This window comes from Coturnix japonica, chromosome 16 (assembly GCF_054131305.1).
Source record: "Coturnix japonica strain WE chromosome 16, WE-NBRP24, whole genome shotgun sequence".
Taxonomy (NCBI): Eukaryota; Metazoa; Chordata; class Aves; order Galliformes; family Phasianidae; genus Coturnix; species Coturnix japonica.
Window position 1 is genome coordinate 206261 of NC_140678.1, and position 19384 is coordinate 225644.

At 41.7% G+C, this 19384-nt stretch overlaps 1 protein-coding gene across 1 annotated transcript in view; it reads left to right on the top strand.

The window, feature by feature from the left end:
• LOC107325586 (fibrillin-2) overlaps positions 1 to 19384 on the top strand; it is a 61735-nt gene that overhangs the window by 6716 nt on the left and 35635 nt on the right. The window contains exons 3-8 of the mRNA XM_015886618.3: positions 4963 to 5045; positions 5836 to 5934; positions 9325 to 9420; positions 10762 to 10857; positions 13757 to 13954; positions 14227 to 14352. Coding sequence (XP_015742104.3) covers positions 4963 to 5045; positions 5836 to 5934; positions 9325 to 9420; positions 10762 to 10857; positions 13757 to 13954; positions 14227 to 14352 — 698 coding nt within the window. The remainder of the gene's footprint in view (positions 1 to 4962; positions 5046 to 5835; positions 5935 to 9324; positions 9421 to 10761; positions 10858 to 13756; positions 13955 to 14226; positions 14353 to 19384) is intronic.

The window sequence follows — 19384 nt, forward strand, 5'->3', positions numbered from 1 at the left end:
CTGAGATGTGCACAGAGCAAATGATTTCCAGCAGCACTTTAATCTGGTTTGATCCTTGACATTGCAGTTCTGCAAGCATCTTAGTACAGTAATTATTAGCTGTCATCATCTCTCCTGTCCTTGCATAATAGGATCTCACCATTACACCACTCCCTCTCTTGTGTTACTGTTACTTTAGGTCTATTAGAAACAAGCCTTTATAAAGGGCAGATCCTTGAAAAAAGCAATGTGTTCATTTCATGATTATGGGCATGATTCTGCCACTGCTAAGGCTGAGGATAATACTTTCACTGAATTTTATGAAAAGGAGTTTGGCTTAAATAGGAGTCAGCAAATTCTTCCTGTACCTTTACCATCCCAGCCACTAGTGGAAGTTTAGTGAGCTGTTGGTTTCCTCAAAGTCCCAGAATCACAGTCCTTTAAATGCAGAAGCTCAGCTTGGAGTCTTTACTAAAGAAAAAGAACTATTGACCTCGAAGTAATAGAAAATTCTTTTGAAAGTGAATTCCTGTTTCGAGCAGGAACCATGGTGCTACTAAAAAGCACTGCTAGCTAAAATGTCCCTTTTCTTAATTTTACAGTTTATGCAACCAGGCTCCCACTTACTGTGTGTGTGTGTTCAGGGTCTTTATCAGAAACCAGAGTGACAGAAACACTTAAATAAGTGAATCTGCGGGATATTTAACCAACTCCAGGAAGAGAAATGTCAGCATTGTTTCAGATTAGTTTTCACACCGTGACACAATCACAAATCCCTACAGATGGAGAGATACATGGACAAAAACCACTATCATATTTGACAGTAATTATTGTCCTCCTAGTAATCTCCACTGCCTGCAGTGGTGTTCCCACTTATTGTGTGGGATAGTCCCTGAGGCCCAACAAAGAATCAGGCTAAGATCAATACCAGAAAGAATTTTGAATAGGAAAGATTGCCTATGATTCAGTGGAGAGGCAAGATCATCTTCCTTGGAAAAGCCACCGGCTTCAATCTTATACAACTAGAGTATGCAGTAATTATATTGATGCAAATTCCTCTTACTTGACTTTGCACAGGCACAAATTCCATGATAAGAAATTAAGTTGCAAGGACAAATACTCTAAAAAGTGTTTCCGTGTCTCATACGTAAAATAGATCTTCTGTGGATAGCAGATTCTGCAATATAAAATAAACATTTACTAGCCCGTAGTTAGCGAAATTGTCACTGAGCTGGTGAATTAACAGCAAAGAGTAACTCAAAATGGCTTGTGGATATCCTGTGTACTGTTTGTGTCAATGGCCATTCCTAAAGCTGAACAAACAGGAGTTCTGAGAATAATCTAAGTGGTTTGATTTCACCATAAATATTTTTGAAATGAATCTTTGAAGATAAATAAAAACTAAATGTAGCAAGTAAGAAGGGCAGCAACTATTTGTTCGTCCCATGTAACATGTCAGAATTGTTTCACCCAAAACAGATGCACTGTGAAGCAGCAGAGAGATTTTACAGTCACTTGGGATATCTAGAAAATGCAAAGAGAAGAGGTGAAGGAAAGCTAAGGAGTTTGGGTAAGCTTGATGGACTTCTAAATGAAGTTATGGTGCTACCCACGAGATAAGAAGCTGTTAAGAGGAGTCTAGAGAAGTTCATAGAGTAGACATTTGCCAAAGATTACTACATGCATAGAAATCAAATCTATCTCAGGACATCCTTGACTGAAAATGTAGAATTAAGGGCCATACTGGGGAAATTATTTCTTATGTTTATATTGTTCTACATGCATCCATTTTTAGTCACTGAGAAAATGTGCTATATATGGACCACAGACAGATGCCACGTGACTGTACTTACAAATAGGAACAGACAATGGTCATTTCTTGTGAAATTAAATTGCTTTTTAGCAGAGTCTTTCTAAGGAGCTGATAAGCGAAATCTGGGGACTGATGAATGCAGTGTTGTTTTGAGTTCATCTCAGAGATCTGTTCCACAAATCCTTACAACAGTTTTCTCAGATCACTGGCACCCAAGATAAATAGGCTTAAAGTGCCATGGAAGTGAGAGTTCAAGATGCAGAGTACTAAAAGGTCTTCTTCTGACTAAGCAGTGAGGCGGTCATTTTGGAAAAACAAAACAAACGTGCATTGAGCACATAGCTGTGGGTTAAGCAGGAAGTTTGGGGTAGCTGTACTTAGTTTTTGGCTTGTATTTGAGTCTGCAGAACATTCTTAGCCCAAACTTCACATGCTGTGCTGTCTGCCCTCTTCTACGTATAACAATGAGTACAGTTCTGCTGGGGTCACACCAGGCATCTGACAATAATTGGCTGGCTGAGCCCTTTTTACCTGCTTGCATCACCAGTAGGCAACAATTCAATGCTCTAGGCTGTAGTTCTCAGGCTGCTAATAGGAACTGTCCAATGCCACTTGTGTTCTGTCCCCACTAGCAGATTGGCATCCTGAGCCTGTGGACATTTTTGTGGTATGAACTGTCTCCCAGTGCTTGTTCATGCTTCAGTGCTTGTTCTCCCAGTTCTCAGATGCAATCATTGCCAGCAGGCAGGACTTGTTGCCATCAATGGAAATTCATGCTTATCTCTGTAATCCTATTGTTTATTTAAAGTGAACAAAGAAGATGCTATGGCCAACATTGCTCTTCCCTCTGTCCCTTCTTAGCATCATCCTTTAATCAATATTAATTTTCATTAGAATAATTATCTTTAACATCTTTTTAGCCTTTCCCTTCTTTGCATGAGCTCTGTTGCCTCCATGGCTCTAATACCCAAAGAAAAAGTCACAGGGCTGCTAGCACTTTCTCAACATAGTTATGTCTCTCCAGGACTGCATCATGTCTGGATAAGACCCTCTTGCTGCTACTGGCTACCAAAGAGGTAAAGCTGAAATCAGGAGAGCTCAAAAAAAATCTCTTCATTTATAATTTAGAACTCTAAAATATCTGTGGGTTTTGATTACCAGTTATAATAAGAATGATGTGTGCAAATTTGCTGAACTTGAATGAGTTTTCCTCTAGCTTTCACCTTCTTGTTACTTGGAGCATTTCACTATGAGCTGTGGTTGCTGTCTGCTGAACAAGTAAATGAGATGCTATTTATCCATACCCTCTCACTGAGGAGAACGTGTATTGCCAGCTCATGTTTTCCAGGATCGAGAATCCTATATCATTAAAGATCATCAATTCATCTCTTCCATATTCTTAGGACCTGAGAGCTGAAATTTTGAATTTATAGGACCGCCATCTGCTCAGAGTGAACTTTGTTTTCCAAGTTAATGCCAACCGCAGATGTATATCTACTGCTACTCAGATTTACAACTGAGTATCAGTGGCAGTACTGGCTGGCTTTGTACTTTTTCCAACCTAATGCAACCTAATGCAATCAGGAACTGAAGCCCAGAATGTTCCCCCATCTGCAGGGCAGTTAAATCCATGGCAACAGAAGCAATTCTGCACTCAGGGTCCCCTTTTATCTGCTCATCACAGGAGAAGCAACAGATGCCCATCCTCTTAGAAAAAACTAAGCCCATTTGAAGTCAAAATACAGATTTATTCTCAGCCTTGAAATGTAACAACAAATTTGACGGTGTTATAGCAGAGACTTTGATTTTGCACTTAAGGTTTGGAGAAGGCGGCTTCAGACAGCACCAGACAAATGCAGCACATGTAGACAGTTGCCACAGTTTCCACATGGGTCACTGTATGCTCTGGAAACACTGGAACTGGGAAGGAGAGCAGCACACACCTTTGCACAAAAGAGTGCATCCATCCCATCCAGCTCTCACTGAATGGCAGCACAGCCTTCTGCAGTGTCAGCCACTCTTCCCAGCTTTGTCCAGTCAGCAAACTTGCTGAGAGCAGAATCCATCTTCATTGTTAATGGAGATATTCAACAGAGGGATTTTGAGAGTTTATTCTCAGCCCAAATTGTCTGTTTTGTCATTTTTGTAAACTCTACCCGGTTGCTTTTTCCCTTTGGAGAATGTCCTGTTTCTTTACACTAGGAAAGGTACACCTGCAGCATTTCTACTAGACATCTGCCATATATCTGCTGCATGTCTGCTGCACATCTGTTGGTTATGTCCTGCCCATGTGCTGCACTTCTGCCGTGTCTCTGTTTTGTGTCTGCTGTGCTTCTGCTGTACATTTGCTGGATGTGCACTGCGCATCTTCATTGTGACTACTGGTCACACATTGTGTTTCTCCTATGTCTCTTCTGTGTCCAGTGTATTACTTCTATGTATCTGCTGTCTTCTTTATGTTTATTGTGTGTTTTATGCACACATGTTGTATGTGTGCTTCACGATTACTGTGTGTTTTCTCTTTCTCAGTGTCTACTGTATGTCTGCAGTCATGCTGAGGGTTGAAAACTTGTGTATGCCTGGGTGGTTTATTCTGAGTACTGTGGAACACACTAGCTTCTCTCAGCTATGGGTCTGTTGACTCAAATAACTGCAAGTTCTTGCCAGAATAAAGACTGGAACCTGGGAGATGGACCTTACAAGGTGCTACTGAGATTGGCTGTTGTGCTCAGGGTGCCCAGCCATCTCAGCAGCCTCTGCCTCCCCACTGCATGTAACAACCACACGTTTTGTGCAAGTCATCAGATGAAAGAAAGTCAGTCTGTAAGAACACTTTCTGTGCATCATGAGCTTTGAGGTCCATGGTCCTAGCACAGTGTATCATAGCTGAAATGTTGGCAGTCATGTGCCTTCAGCCCCCTTTGCATGAATGTGTAGCTAATTGGGGCTTTCTGAACAGGGAGGTCAGAAATCAGTTATTAAAATATTGTATGGTGACTCCATTCAGTGGGAATTAAACAAGACTTATTTAAGCTTGGAGCAAGGGAGTGGATTTTGGCAGAAAAAATGTCATTTAAGAGACTACTCAACTGTTCTCATGCAGCAGTGATATGTACTAAATATCCCGTGGCACTCTTTGTTAACAGGAAAAAATTGTTTTTAATTTTCAGACCCAATGTCTGTGGCTCAAGGTTCCACTCCTACTGCTGTCCCGGCTGGAAAACGCTGCCTGGAGGGAACCAGTGCATTGTCCGTGAGTATCCATTTTCTTGTTAAGTGCACCAAGGGAACTCACTGCCACGTGAGAAGGAAAACATACTGCACACTTCAGCAGATGACAAGGCATTTCATAATCCACTGTGGTAGGAGCAGGGATTGCTGGGTATTCATGTCTCTACTACTCTTGTTTAAAGCAGGGTTGTTGCAATCGGTCCTATTTAGGGCACAGCCTTTTATCTTCTGCCAAGCTGCTGCTGTTCCCTGTTGCTTGACAGCTTGTGTGTTTGCTCATAGGAAGTTTTAGTGACTCCTGAGAAAGTAATTTTAGAGTCTTTATTGAGATGAAATAATTTGGCTGCTAGATAAGAGCTAGGTGCTGCCATTGTAAGCACGTTATCATATGAAAGTGTCCACAGGCAGGAATTTTCATCTTTCTTTCAGTATCCTATTTCTAAAGCAGAATGCTGACTTGTGTAGATCACACCTCTGTTGCAACAGGTATTTGTCCTGTTTGAAATAGAGTATTATTATACTCTCAAGTGCCGACACACACCTATACAGTACATTAAGGGGCTCCAGAGTTAATGACTCCAGAGTTAAGTGCATTTGACTTCATTGATGGAAATATAGATTAATTAGATATGGAGTTCTGCATATGGTTGTCCTGCCCACACTGGTGTCTTCAAAATGTGCCCCAGATTCCTCCCCAGATTATTCTTCAAGCAAGGTGAATTCACACCCTTTTGACAGCCAGAACTATGCTTGTGAGTAAGTTCACACACGAGCATGTTGTGTTAATCACTGTCTCCTTTTTTTTCCTCCAGCAATTTGCAGGAATTCTTGTGGTGATGGATTTTGTTCACGGCCAAACATGTGCACATGCTCCAATGGACAACTCTCTCCCAACTGTGGCTCAGCTGGAGGTAAGAAAACAGTGGTGATGATTCTCCTCCGTCTGGAGTACTTACGTGATTTCATAAAAATTTTGCAGTCAAAATAGGTCAGAAGGTCCTAAACTGACTAGGGCAGTATTTGCAAAATCTTTCATTTCTTTTGATTTATGCTTCTTTAGTATGAGAAACCATATAGGATAAAGCTCAGTAACTGAATCTCAAAGCAGCAAATAGCAACACTGCTGCCAAAGAGTCCATCCATTCCTGACTGCTCAAAGAACTAGAATTAAATCTGTCACTGTTGATGTTTACCAAACAATTATTTTTTCCAGTGTTACATTCATTCATGCTTTGCTTAGGCTGCAATTTGAATTTCAGGGAGAGTCACTCAGTGCTTTTAGTGAACTGCAGTGACACTAAGTTAACGTGCTGGCTGAGTTGGGAATGCAGAAATTTTATTGCCACTTTTTCTGCCTTTTTCTCTCAGACTTTTAGGACAAAAATCTGAAAAGCTCAGGGAGGAGCTTATGTGGCTGAGGTTTTTGAAAAATACTGCATAGAAACAAACTGGAGGACTCTGAAGAGTGACAGTCAAATATCCAGCAGGCAATTCCCATAACCCTCTGGTAATTCTTTCAGAACGTATGCAAGTCAAGGAGGAATGGCTTTAAACTAAAAGAGGGGAGAGTATATTGGATGTCAGGCAGAAATGCTTCACTCGGAGGGCAGTGAGACCCTGGAACTGGCCAGAGCTGTGGATGCCTCAATCCTGGAGCTGCCCCAGGCCATGGATGGGCCCTGGGCAGTCAGAGCTGGGGAGGTACCCAGCCCACAGCAGGAGATGAGGGGGATGTGAAGTGCTTTCCAAGCCCAGACATGCTGTAATTCAATGAGTCTTGTGATCTATGTGTGCATCTAGTGGCACAATGTTTGAAGAATGCTGATTATTTTTTCCAGGGCTCTAAGCAAGATGCAGAATCCAGTGGGATTTTAGAGCATCTTTTAGGTCTCATGGCGATTGCTGGAGACAACTCAGTAATTTATTTTCCATTATTGCCCATCTATAGGCATGCTATTGTTAATAAAATGACTTGCAGGCATCTGACTGAAGGCCAGAGACCAACTCCCTTCGAACCTCAAAGCCACATTCAGAGCATGACACAAAGAAGGAAATTCCCAGTATCTGATCGCAGAGTGCCACATTGCCCTTCAACCCTGCAGATGTCCCCAGAAAGTGCTCATCACTGAAGCATATGTGAGCACTGCTTTGCAGACCTTGCCAGTGCTCTGCTGAGAGGAAGGTGCTGGAGACACAAAAGTTTCTGGAATGAGGGTCCAGATGTTAGCAATCACAGAGGAATGCAAGGAATGCTGTAAGCAGTGTATACATTTGGGCACAGACTTGGCCCTCTGTGCCTGGGGTGGATTTCAGCAGGCTCTCGGAGTTAGGGTTGGTTTCTCTGCAGAGGCTTCATCAAATCTGGCATTCATTGAGGGGATGTTTGTATCTACATTTATCATGAATGCTTCAGGGAGGTAAAATAGTCAAACAGTGCATTCCAGAGGCAATAAAAGCTGATCTGCCTCTCTCTGTCATAACAAAAAGTTTGGTTTCTTACTTAAGGGAGCAAAGGCATTTAAAGAGTAATATGCAAGTGACTGTTGAAATAGTAGCAATCTGTTAGGAGACGTAAAACTTGTCTGCAAACTGTACTGCTGATGGCTGGCAGATCAGCCACAACCACCAATCCTTAAAAATAACACTGATCCAGTGCAATGGGAAGAGTTAACAGGGGTGAGCTGTCATTCTCTTTTTCCTAGAACTTTTGTTTCTGCTATCTTGGAAAATCCTGACAAAGTGTAACAGGCCTTTCAATTTTCAGTTGAAAGATGTTCTTCTGCACTCCAAATCTAGCAGACTGAGAAATTCTGCTGCCTTTTGGGCAAATGTTTCACTTGCTCTGCCACCAACTCTTCTCTTTTGGAGCTGCTGTTACATGTACAGGGAAGACACAAACCTCATCCGAGCGTCTCCTCACTGCTGCACTTTCTAGTCCCCCCTTTTAGTCTGAAGCCACTTCCCTGTGTCATGTCACAACAGACCTCTAAAGTGTCTGTCCTGTTCCTTCTTACAGCCCCTTTCAATACTGAAGGCAGCACTTAGGTCTCCATGGAGACTTCTCTTCTGGGGGATGGACACCCCAGCTCTCCCAGCCCCTCCTATCCTGACAGACAGGAACTGTGATGTATGTGCTGAAAAACAGTTTTCACTTAATTTGCTGTAACCTGAGGCACTTGCAATTTGAGTTGTCATTTTTGACAAAGAAAGAATGCGTTGTTCCAGGCATTTCAGTAACAAATGAAAGCTGTTTGATCTGTATTTGTAAGCCAGTCTTTAGTAATAATCCTCCCCTTTTGGACTCTTCTACTTTAATATCACATTCCTTTAATATTGTATAGTAATGAAGCAGTTAAAGCTAGTACTGGCTTTGTGTTTCCATCAGTATAAAACTGTCTGTTTCTTCTGTATTACTGTTGTTTCCCTAGAGTGTATTATTCACATTCACTGCTCCATAATCTACAGTGGAAGCTGAACTTTAACAGAGAAAGAATAGATAATGCATGCTTCTCATTGCAGGTTTGTTAAAAGCTCTCTTTTGTATGGGATGAATTCATTAATAAGGTCACATGGTCATTGGAACAAAAAGAGAAATACCTTTAAAATTTATGGTTTTCCTTCACAGAATAAATTCTACTCCCAACTCCTCTCATAGCATTTGACATGCTTGTAATAAGAAAATGTTTTAAAGATTAAATAACCCAGAATGAGAAAAGCATATCTTGAAAATAGAGCAAAAACTCTACTACTCTAGCATAAATATGCCTTTACTCTCAGTCACATGAGCTGCATCTTTTTTTAAAGACAAAAAATTCAGGTGTTTAATCAGGGTAGATCCTGTTGAGTGCCTCTAGTTTCCATAGAATGATGCCTATTTCTGTTAAAGACTGCTTGCCATAAGACAGCAATCCCACCTTGTCATGGTCACCTCCCCTACACTGCTCATAATGTTGCACTGCTTGTAACATTCCTGTCTTGTCCCTGCCTCAACAGTGCAATACTTCCAGCTGTAGAACAGTACAAATGTCTTGTGTCCAGGGAATACAGAACAGGCTACAGTGTTTATAGTTGTAACAAACACTGGAGTAATATTACCTTAGTAAAAGCACAAGCCTTTAACCCATTGTGGGCACAAAATCTTTAGTGAGGCTTCAGCAGAGACTTCATTTAACTTGAAGGAATGTTTAACATCACCTGTGCACTGAGAGAAGAGATTAAGAAAGTTACACGTGAGGTGTGCACCTCCTGCCATGGGTTATTTGCTGCATTGTCTTGTAATACTTCTCTGCTCTTCTTCACAGTCCAAACCTGCAATGTCAGATGCATGAATGGTGGAAGCTGCAACGAGGAATCTTGCCTCTGCCAGAAAGGTTACACCGGAACATACTGTGGTCAGCGTAAGTACTTGCTACGCCAGCTGTATGTATGCGTAGTGAGCAGAAGGGCAAGGCATATTAAATTACAATATTAAAGAATCTCTGATCAAATGGAATTTTACAGGCAAATTTGAAATCCCTGTATGAATGTGAGAACCGCTGAGGTTCTCAGTGAAATCTATGAGAAGTTTCTTTAAGACAGACAAAAGACCATATTTTCCCTAAGCTTATCCTCAGCTACAACTGATTCATTTTTGCTGGAGCTTTCCAAAAAGTTCAATTGAAGGCAGACACACCATATGGAAAATTTCATTTTGAACAGTTAAAGCTTGGGAAAATTGTAAGTAACAGTAAACCAGAGCTTATACTGGAGTGTGCTAAGCAACCTTTATTAAGTGCTGCTACCAGCTCCACCTATAATATCCTCAGTAGAGTTTTCATAACAGTTCAGATATTGGCAGCACATCACTGGCAGGGTGGGATGCTGCTGGCAGCTTTCCAGCCAAGCTGATTTCAGCTTCCTTGGCTCTGAAATGGGTGTAACCTTTGAAGACTGTGATGTGCAGCAGTACCTGGCCTCTGCTCCCTGGCATTGGGCACTAAACTAGTAATGGCCACACTCAGGTGCTGTACAAGATTGCTGTGGATCTCACTTTTCAGGTGAGATTATGTGTCATCTTCAGTGTGTCAGTGGTGCTAGGTAACTGAGTCGCTCAAAGGGTGAAAAATTGTACAGGAATTTTAGGAAATACCTTAACAGCCCTACTTAGACCCAACAAACACTGAGGTTTTAATAAGGTTTAATGAGGTTTTTAACCTCTGCCTTTACTTCCATTGTGTTGACAGCAGATTTTCAACTAAGAATAGCAGGACTAATCTGAAGTCAAGGAATGTTTGTTTGCTGCCGTATCACAGTGGCCTCTGGTTCTTCTTTGCTTCAGATGCATGGGATGAAATGGCTGAATGGTCTCTCTTGCATTTTATTGTCTTCCTGTTCTCCTCTCCTTAGATTTAAACTGTCCATGCAGTTTCTCATTCATATAAATTCATCTTGACCTTGACATTTAAAACCCAGTGCTGACCTGAATGAGCTGAGATTCCAGAGCACAGGAAATCCTCTCTAGTGAAACAGGAGTTTATAGCCTTTTTATAAATGGTTTCACTCATAAACAGGAAATTATTTTTGAGGGGAAATAAAAAAAAAATCATGCTTTCCTCTATGTGCTCACTACATGGAAGAAATTCTTGGTGAGTAAATAATACAAAGTAGGTGATATCCTGAGTTCTTCCAGCACTACACAGCTCACACTGTCATTTCCTTGAGAGCAGAAATCACTGATTTCCACTTCTATTTCTAAACAGCTGTCTGTGAGAATAGCTGTCAGAATGGAGGTCGCTGCATTGGACCAAATCGTTGTGCTTGTGTTTATGGATTTACTGGCCCCCAGTGTGAGAGAGGTAAGAAATGTCTCCATACTATCACTGACTGAATACAGGAGTTGTATATTCAAGTATGTATGCTAGGGATACTTGATTCTGAGTGAATTTCTGCACAGTTTCCTAGATTCCAAATCCTAATTCTACGAGTAAACTCGGTTTGAAAAAGGTTTACTACAGGCATCAAAACTGTCTCGTGACAGAAGACCATCCCTTCCACTCACATAGCTGACAGTATAGAACTCTCCATTATGTTCAGTGCAAAGATGGAAGCAGAAGGATGCCCAACCTCTTCCTAGGAAGTAGGGCCTGAGGCAAGGCAACGTCCAGAACCACATTATTTTCCTCTTTCCTCCTGTTCCTGGGGTCTTATTGCTAAGCATAAGTCATATTGCATGGAATATCCCATTGGTCAGTTCAAGTCCCATCTCTCCTATACCTCCTTCCCAACCTCTTACCCACCCCCAGTGCAGTGCCCTGTACTGAGTGTGAGGGGCACAGCAATGCCAGGACAGACTTAAAAATTCAAAGGACTTCACTCTTTGCTTGGTAATAGAAGTAATGGAAGAGGGGGTGGGAGAGGCAGGCAAAATGGGACTGAGTGTAGGCAAACTTTGGAGACATCTTGTAATGTATAAAATTCTTTAAATAAAGAGTGCATTTTTAGAAAGCCTATAGAGATTTGGTTTGGTCCAGACTTGTACTAAGAGACAAAACAAGCTCTCCAGCTGTGTATACACAGTTCTACCCTGCCAAGACAAGCAGAGCGCTTGCTTGGCTAGGGGATGTTAAAAGTTACACTTCTCAAAGAGACTCCTGGCTGAGAAGGCTGGGAATTTGTAGCCAGGTGGGGTGGCTGTGACTGACTTACTGGTAATCAGTCCTGTAGCAGTGAAGAACTTAACCCTTCCAAGGATAAGCTGATGGTGGAGCCTGGCTCCATCTCTTCTAGACCCTATTTAAGGACTGACTGCCACTGAGGAAGGATCTCTTTGGAGACTGCTTCTTTGTGGAGTTTTACTGTGACCTTTTAACATCAGTGAGCATTTCCACTTGTTATTGTCTTTCCATTGCGATAATCCTACTGAACCAAGCATCCATATAAGTCTAGCCTCTGTACACTTATTGATTGTACATAGTTACTGAAAGCTGCTCTCTGCCATTATTTATGGCCTAAGTAACCCTAATATCCTTAAATATACTACATCCAGAGTGCAAAATGGGAGACTGTTCTGGTTAAAGACTACAAAGAAAATGACAGGTAGTTAAAGCAGTCTTTAATTGCCTTCAGAAATAGTTTCTGCTGCTGTACACACCACAGGTTGCACGTTCAGCAGCTCCAGTAAGAGGCTGCTTTGTAATGGAAGCAAGCCAACTACCTTCACACTTCATTCAGGAAATGCTCCACTTCAGAAGTAAACACAGTAATAGCAAAGTACTCAGGGAATCTTAGCATCGTTTCCCCCCCTCTGCTTTACATGTTGGGTAACATGAACTTACATTACATTGATATAGGAGGGAAAGACTTAGTGTAGAAGAAAATGAATCTGTGGGAAGAGAGACCAAAAAAGGAGAGAAGGACATGAGTGTTAAAAAATTGTCACATTTGTACAGATTAAACGAATTATAAAGGGCATCTCTGATGAGTGTTGGCACAAGGCTTTCATATAATAATAGAATGGCCTGGTATGAAAAGGACCACAATGCTCATCCCGTTCCAACCCCCCTGCTATGTGCAGGATTGCCAACCACCAGACCAGGCTGCCCAGAGGCACATCCAGCCTGGCCCTGGATGCCTCCAAGGATGGAGCATCTTCAACCTGTTCCAGTGCGTCACCACCATCTTTGTGAAAAATTTCCTCCTGATATCCAACCTAAACCTTCCCTGACTCAGTTTAAAACCATTCCCCCTTGTCTTATCACTGTCCACCCTCATAAGCAGCCGTTCCCCATATAGTCCATAGTTTAGGTTTGCTGGTACTTGAAGCCATACTGTCAGAGTGGGGTTGGGGATAGGAGAGAACTGAAAACAAAGAACATAATGAGGAATCTAATTTCTTATGGTTTACATGAACACTTTGATGCTGCAGCTCTGATTCCTTGTTGCATTCTGCAGTTGGAGCACTCTCATTCCTTGTGGGCTGCTTGAGATGAGGATATGAATAGTAACCTAATCTGACTCATGGAGATAAGCAGTCCACAGAGCAATGCACTGAGCACAGTCTGCTTTGAAGTTAATAGGGTGAGAAAGAAAAGTGAGAGCCATGCACTGATGAAGCTGATGATTGATAGATGCTGGGAGGAAACCTGATGTCTGTCCTGTAACGAGGATTTGCTGTTTTCTATTTTTTGGAGGAGATAAGCCAGGCAGTGAGCTAGTGCGTTGTTTTTTAAATCTAGAATTGATTGGTGAAGGACTGGATGTGCATGGCCCTGCTGTGTTGAAAGTCTCTCTCATAGAGTTGGAAAGACTCAGTCTGACTGAAGATTTTCTTCCTAAAATAAGGCCTGATCCCATATTTCCTGCAGTCCCTTTAATGAGAGCTTTACCTGCAGGTGGAAAAACTGCTATTCACACATGTTCTACCAGTGGATGCTGTTGCTGTAAGGCTGGAAGATGGGATCCTGTATGTAGACTGTAGCAGGTCTTTAGATGCCTCTTAAGCACATTTATTTCCTTAAAGGCAAACTTGATTGGTGCCTCATTCAATCGTTAGTAATTGGACCCATTAAAATTAGCAGAAGATCAGTCTTTTCCAACCTTGGTGACTCTATGATTCTACAATTCTGTGAGTCTGCACTTAAATAACTTGGCTGGTAGAATGAGAAATAGACCCAGTATGACTAGACAGGCTGTTTAGACAGACAACCTTGTGCTTGTATCATGATCTAACCTGCGGTTGTTTTTATTTTCCCTCAGACTATCGTACTGGTCCCTGCTTTAGCCAAGTAAATAACCAAATGTGTCAGGGACAACTCAGTGGAATCGTCTGTACCAAGACCATGTGTTGTGCCACCATCGGACGTGCCTGGGGTCACCCCTGTGAGATGTGTCCTGCCCAGCCTCACCCTTGCCGACGAGGTTTCATTCCCAACATTCGTACTGGAGCTTGCCAAGGTAAGTGTCATGAACACGTAAGAGGATTTTATCTTATCCATCCTGACGTGTACTGAAAGCTCCAGTGAAGGAGCTGCAGTGCAGAGAATGTTTATTTATGTAAATATATGTGCCATATCTATCCCTATATGCCACAAAACATCACCATGGACTTAGCTCTCCCACCTGATAACCAATTCTATGATATTCTTCATAGGTGACAAAAACTGTAATGTGTACGAGTTTCAATGGCTGTAATTTCTAATGTCTTTACTTTTTTTTTCTTCCTGTAGATGTGGATGAATGTCAAGCCATTCCTGGACTCTGCCAGGGTGGTAACTGCATCAACACAGTGGGTTCTTATGAGTGCAAATGCCCTGCAGGACACAAGCAGAGTGAGACCAGCCACAGATGTGAAGGTAAGACTGCAGACGTTTGCACAGCTTCATCAGAATGCTCAGTATTCTGCTCCCAGGTACTCTCTGAGAACAGAAAAACATGTAAACACCTGAGGATCTTACAGCAATGCAGGATATCTCCAAGGCTGGGAAAACAGAGATATGAGAGCCTCCACACCTTGATCCTGACTTCCAAGCTGGATGGGGCTCTGCAAGCATCAAAGCATGTCAGAGAATGCACTGCAGTATGAATTCCTGATCTGCTTCCAGGGGTGCAAAGCAAGGAAATGAGAAACAGATCTTATCCAACTTTCTCTTAAACTCAGAATAATTTGTTCAGTTTTTTGTTTTGTTTTGTGTTTGTTTTTTTTGTTTGTTTGTTTGTTTTTGTGTGTGTGTGTGTGTGGTTTTTTTCCCCCTACAGATGTTTTCTGAAGGCTATTTTAGTTCCAACGCAAGACTCATTGAGCAGAAGGGGTCTCTAGTTCAGCCTTCTGCTTAGATTAGGGCAAGCTTCAAAGCTAGATCATATTGCTCAGGGCCTTTTCTGATGGAGTTTTGAAAGCTTGAGACCTGTCCTTTTGGAGTTCTTGTCCCAGGGTGTTACCACTGTTATGGTGAGGTATATTTCCTTTATATCCAATCGGTCTTTTATCTTTTTGCATCTTGGTGCCAGTAGTTCAGTAGAGTAACTGAAAGTCTGGCATGGACTCTGACTGGCTCATACGGTGACTGAATGACAACCAGAAATAACATCTCTGCACTGCAGAAGACCTGTTTTCATAGGATGAAGGTGTGGAGCAAATGAGTGCAGTGTTTCACTTGCTTGGTGATATTATTCCAAACTGATGTGTTGGCCAGAACCTGAACTTTGTCTTTGAGTACCAACAAAAATTCAGTGGCAGAGGCAGGTATTGCCAGTCAGAAGCATGGCTACCAACAGCATCTCTTGAATCAAGAAGTCTGACGGCATTCTTTTTCAACCCAGGACATTCTATGATCTTGTTCTGTGATGATTCTATAAAACGTAGGGCACAGACTAGAATTGTGTATGTTCAGTGCTATCCTTCACAGTGCCACCAATCTGGGCACTGAATGCTGTTTTGATAGCCTAGCTTCAGTTCCTTAGGGTCCAACCTCAGCAGCTTCTCTGTCACTGCTGTTCTCTGAGAGGTGTGCAGACCTCTCTAGGAAGAACATGCTGTCCCAAAATGTTTTGCAGCAGTTCTTGTGCCTTGCCAGGCAGGCTGCACTTCTCAGAAGTAGAGGAATAAACACTTGTTGCGTTTTCCAAACATCTGACAAATAACTAGGAAAACAACATTAAACTGTCCCTGTCTTGAATATGAAAGCTCTTTCTCACATACTGTAATGAAACCCTGCTGGCCTGTGTATGCCATTTTAAGGATGGAATGTGTTCATTGTGCTCGTGCAACTGCATCCCACCTAGCTGGGCTTCAGGAATTACACTTGCCTTTCATTCCTGTCCAAAGCTCTGTTGTAACGAAGACAAGGGATGATGAATGCACTAGAATCCAGATGTTTAACCTGGAATTTGTTTCCAGGTGGCAAAGTTATTTACAGCGGCAGAGCTGTGGGTAGCTAGCTATTAGAAGCAGTCAGGATGCCAAAAACCCACCTTCCTAACACTGTGGGTTTGCAGCATGTGTTTCCTGTGGGGTTCCTCCTAAAAGTCACTTCTCGGGGGGAAAATAAAAAACAACAAAATCACTATTTCCAAGTGACTGTTTCCATATTCAGACATACTCACTGCTGGTAATATTCTAACAGTGTTTGTGTCAATGCATGCCATGCGACCTGGGTTCAGCCCTTCAGAAAAACTTTTCCAAAGTGAGACACAGCTATGGAGGTTAATCTTTGATGGGGGCTGGACAGTCTTTTATGTTGAGAAAACATCTGTGTTGGTGGATTTTTATTGGCAGGATGCCATGAGACTTTCTGAAGTTTGAAGAGGAGGGTTTCTTGCAGCTCTCTAGCGCCCGTGGACTTGGAAACGGTAAAATCCCAAACAGTCCTTAAACACAGATCTCAGGCAACAAACCAGTTCCCCACATCAAATTATGTCCTAAGAAATTTGACTAGTCAGTGAGCCAAGGCTGGGCTGTTGTACTAGAACCATGGGCCCAAATTCAGTATGCAAAAAAATTGTTCTCATTGCCTTGGTCTGCCTCACCCATGCTGGCAGGGGACCAGACAAAGCACATATGAAATCAGTTTAGCTGGAATTTTCTATACACCAAGATTAAAAACAATCCATTGTCTGAATCTGTCATCCAGATGCAAGGGGCCTCTGCGTGGGTCCTCACTTCCCAGAATGCCTGCAAAAATAGCATGATGCAGCCATAAACAGCTTCCTTTCACTCTCCTTCCTGAACAACCATAAAAAGAGACATCTCCAGCATCTACAGTGTCTGTTCCATAGCTTATCTTTCCTCAGTTGCTGAAGAGACCACCAAAAGAGGTGTGTGAGGTCTGAAAGAAGGGTGTGCGTCTGTTAAGCTAATTTCTTAACAGCTCTGGAAGAAAACTGTTGTGGAGAACACAAAAACGGTGGTACAAAATGAAGAAAAACATCCTACCTGAAATCAGATATCTTCCTTATACAAAGATCTTTATCAAAAAAATCAAAGGGAAGGAAGGTTGTTACACAGGGTAACATCTTAAAATATCCTTTAAGCAACTGTAAGATTATACTTAAGGGAACAATTTCTTTACTTGTTCTCAAGGGTGAAATCACTGGCTGAGTAAATCATTTCCTTTCATAATTTTAACAGCTAAATCCAATGATTTCACTTCTTTTCTTAATAGCATTTCCTCTATTACATGACAAGATTCCTAGCCCGCTCTGTTATCAGTGAAGTATGTAATGCCAATGTGTCACCCAAGATGCTTTCCAGTGCCCCAGAAGCAATGTGTCCTACAACCAAAATTGTTCTAGAATGATAAGGTACAAGTAGACAAAAAGCAGACAAGGAGGTGAAAGGCACTGTATGCTGTGTGCAACAAGCTCTGTTTATATCCATCCAGGACAGATCTTTTTTGACAGTCATCTGCATCCACAGGACACAGGCCAAAGAGGAATAGATCCATTAATTACAAAGCCCACCTCTTTTTACTAACCCCTTTCTAATTAGCATTTGTAGACTGACACATTAGATGTTACTTATATCCCTAAGGGCTAATCTGCAGTAGTCTTCTTGTCACAACCAATCAACATTTTGAATTTTCTGATGAAGACAAAGCTCTTTTTTTTTTTTTTTTTTTTTTTACTCTTTTGAATCTCATTCATGTTTTAAAATTGGAGGGAGTTTTCCTGTACTTTCCATGAGCTGACAGGGTGCGCCAGCCCATTTTCCTCCCAAATGGAACACGATAGCCATTTTATTAGCATGTTTTCAATTTTCTTACAAAATGTCTACAAAAGAGCTCATTGTTTATATCCATTAAAAGCTCATTTCCATGGATTTAGTATGGTTTGGAGGACTGTGCTGCTCTCCTCTGTGGTTTCTTTGTGCTTTTTGGAAAGGAAGGCCTAAAAGTCCTGTGTGGTGCACGAGAAGAGGGCTGATGAGGCATGACCTCTGCTACGTGACACAGAGATGTTTTCTTCATCAGTTCCTGTATTTTTAGCAGATGGGAAGGCTGGAGTTTCAGCATGTCTGTGGGCACCCGAGTTGGATGGGCTTTGCAGGCTGCAGCTCTCTTTCTGAAGCTCTGTAGCCTTTGGCTTCCAGCATCTTCAGCGTTAAGTGATCAGGCCAAGTCTAATCCAGCAAATGGGAGACCAAATCCAAAATCAACGTTTACAATGAATTCTGCCGTTGTCTGAAGAGTGGAGTGCAAAGAATATTGCTTTAATTCTTAGCAGAAAGTTGGAAAAGTCATGAAGTAGCCAGGTTGAAGTTGGCAGAATTCCCTAGCCAGAACTGGCAGCTGGGTGTTCATGAGAGGTGCACATATGTGTCTGTCAAGGCGTGTGAAGCTCCCCCAAGGGCTTCAGCACTGAATGAATCAAAACTCTTGGGCGGTTCAGTATACTAAAGAAGGTAGATGTGGTGGAGAAAAACAAAGGCTGGAGCTCTGTTTCTCAAAGTATGGGGCATAAAAGTTGTCTTAAGAAACATTTGCTTTTTTTTTCCTGGTGATACTGTTGCTAACATTCATCTCATCTGAGCAAGGATTTTAAATGGAAAGAAAAAATGTTGCAGTTTCATTTAACTTTTTTGAATGAACTCTGTTTTCCCTTAAGAATGGAATACATTTGCTGTATACAAGTTGCTGTTTCTCCCAACATGGTACATTTTCTTGGGTGACTGACATTCCAAGTACCAATGTCATCTGGCCTCCACCTCTCTGACATGGCAAACTTTGAGAGAGATATGTGGATGTTTTAAATAGTTATTTCTAATAGTACAGTCAGCGTTTGCTTTATAAAGGTCTTCCACTTCGAGTGTTCTGCAAATTGTAACCAAACACAGGCCTGTTATTAAATGGCAGGGTAGGCTGTAGTGATAAAATCTCATTCCCTGCAGGGGCCCATGTGGGGGAAGTGTTTTCTATAGGTTTGCATTACTGTCTTTCCAGGTATCAAGTCATGTAATCTGTTGCAAGGACTCTGAACATCAAAGAGATAAAAGAACACTGCAAGGACAAAGGCAATATCTTTTACTTTGTGTAAAAGGTAGCAGAAATTATGCTTTCGAAAGTATAATTTCAGAGTTACCAAGAAACCAAATAAGAATCCATCTTTCTCTCTTGATATCTGATGACATGGACATGAGAAGCAAGGTCAGGCCACATGAGAGAACTATGGAGATGCTGTTTGCCATTGTAGGGAGAAAATTAGTTAATCAGTTAATTAACTAATTAGAAAATCAGTTAATATTAGACATTAAGTTAGATGAGTTAAATTCAGCCTGAGTATTGGAGAGCCCTTTCCCTGGGTACCAAAACAAAGGTTTAATTACTATCATTATAAAACTACCTACTTGATTCCATCCTGAATTTCACCTTTCATCTTTTATTTTTGAGA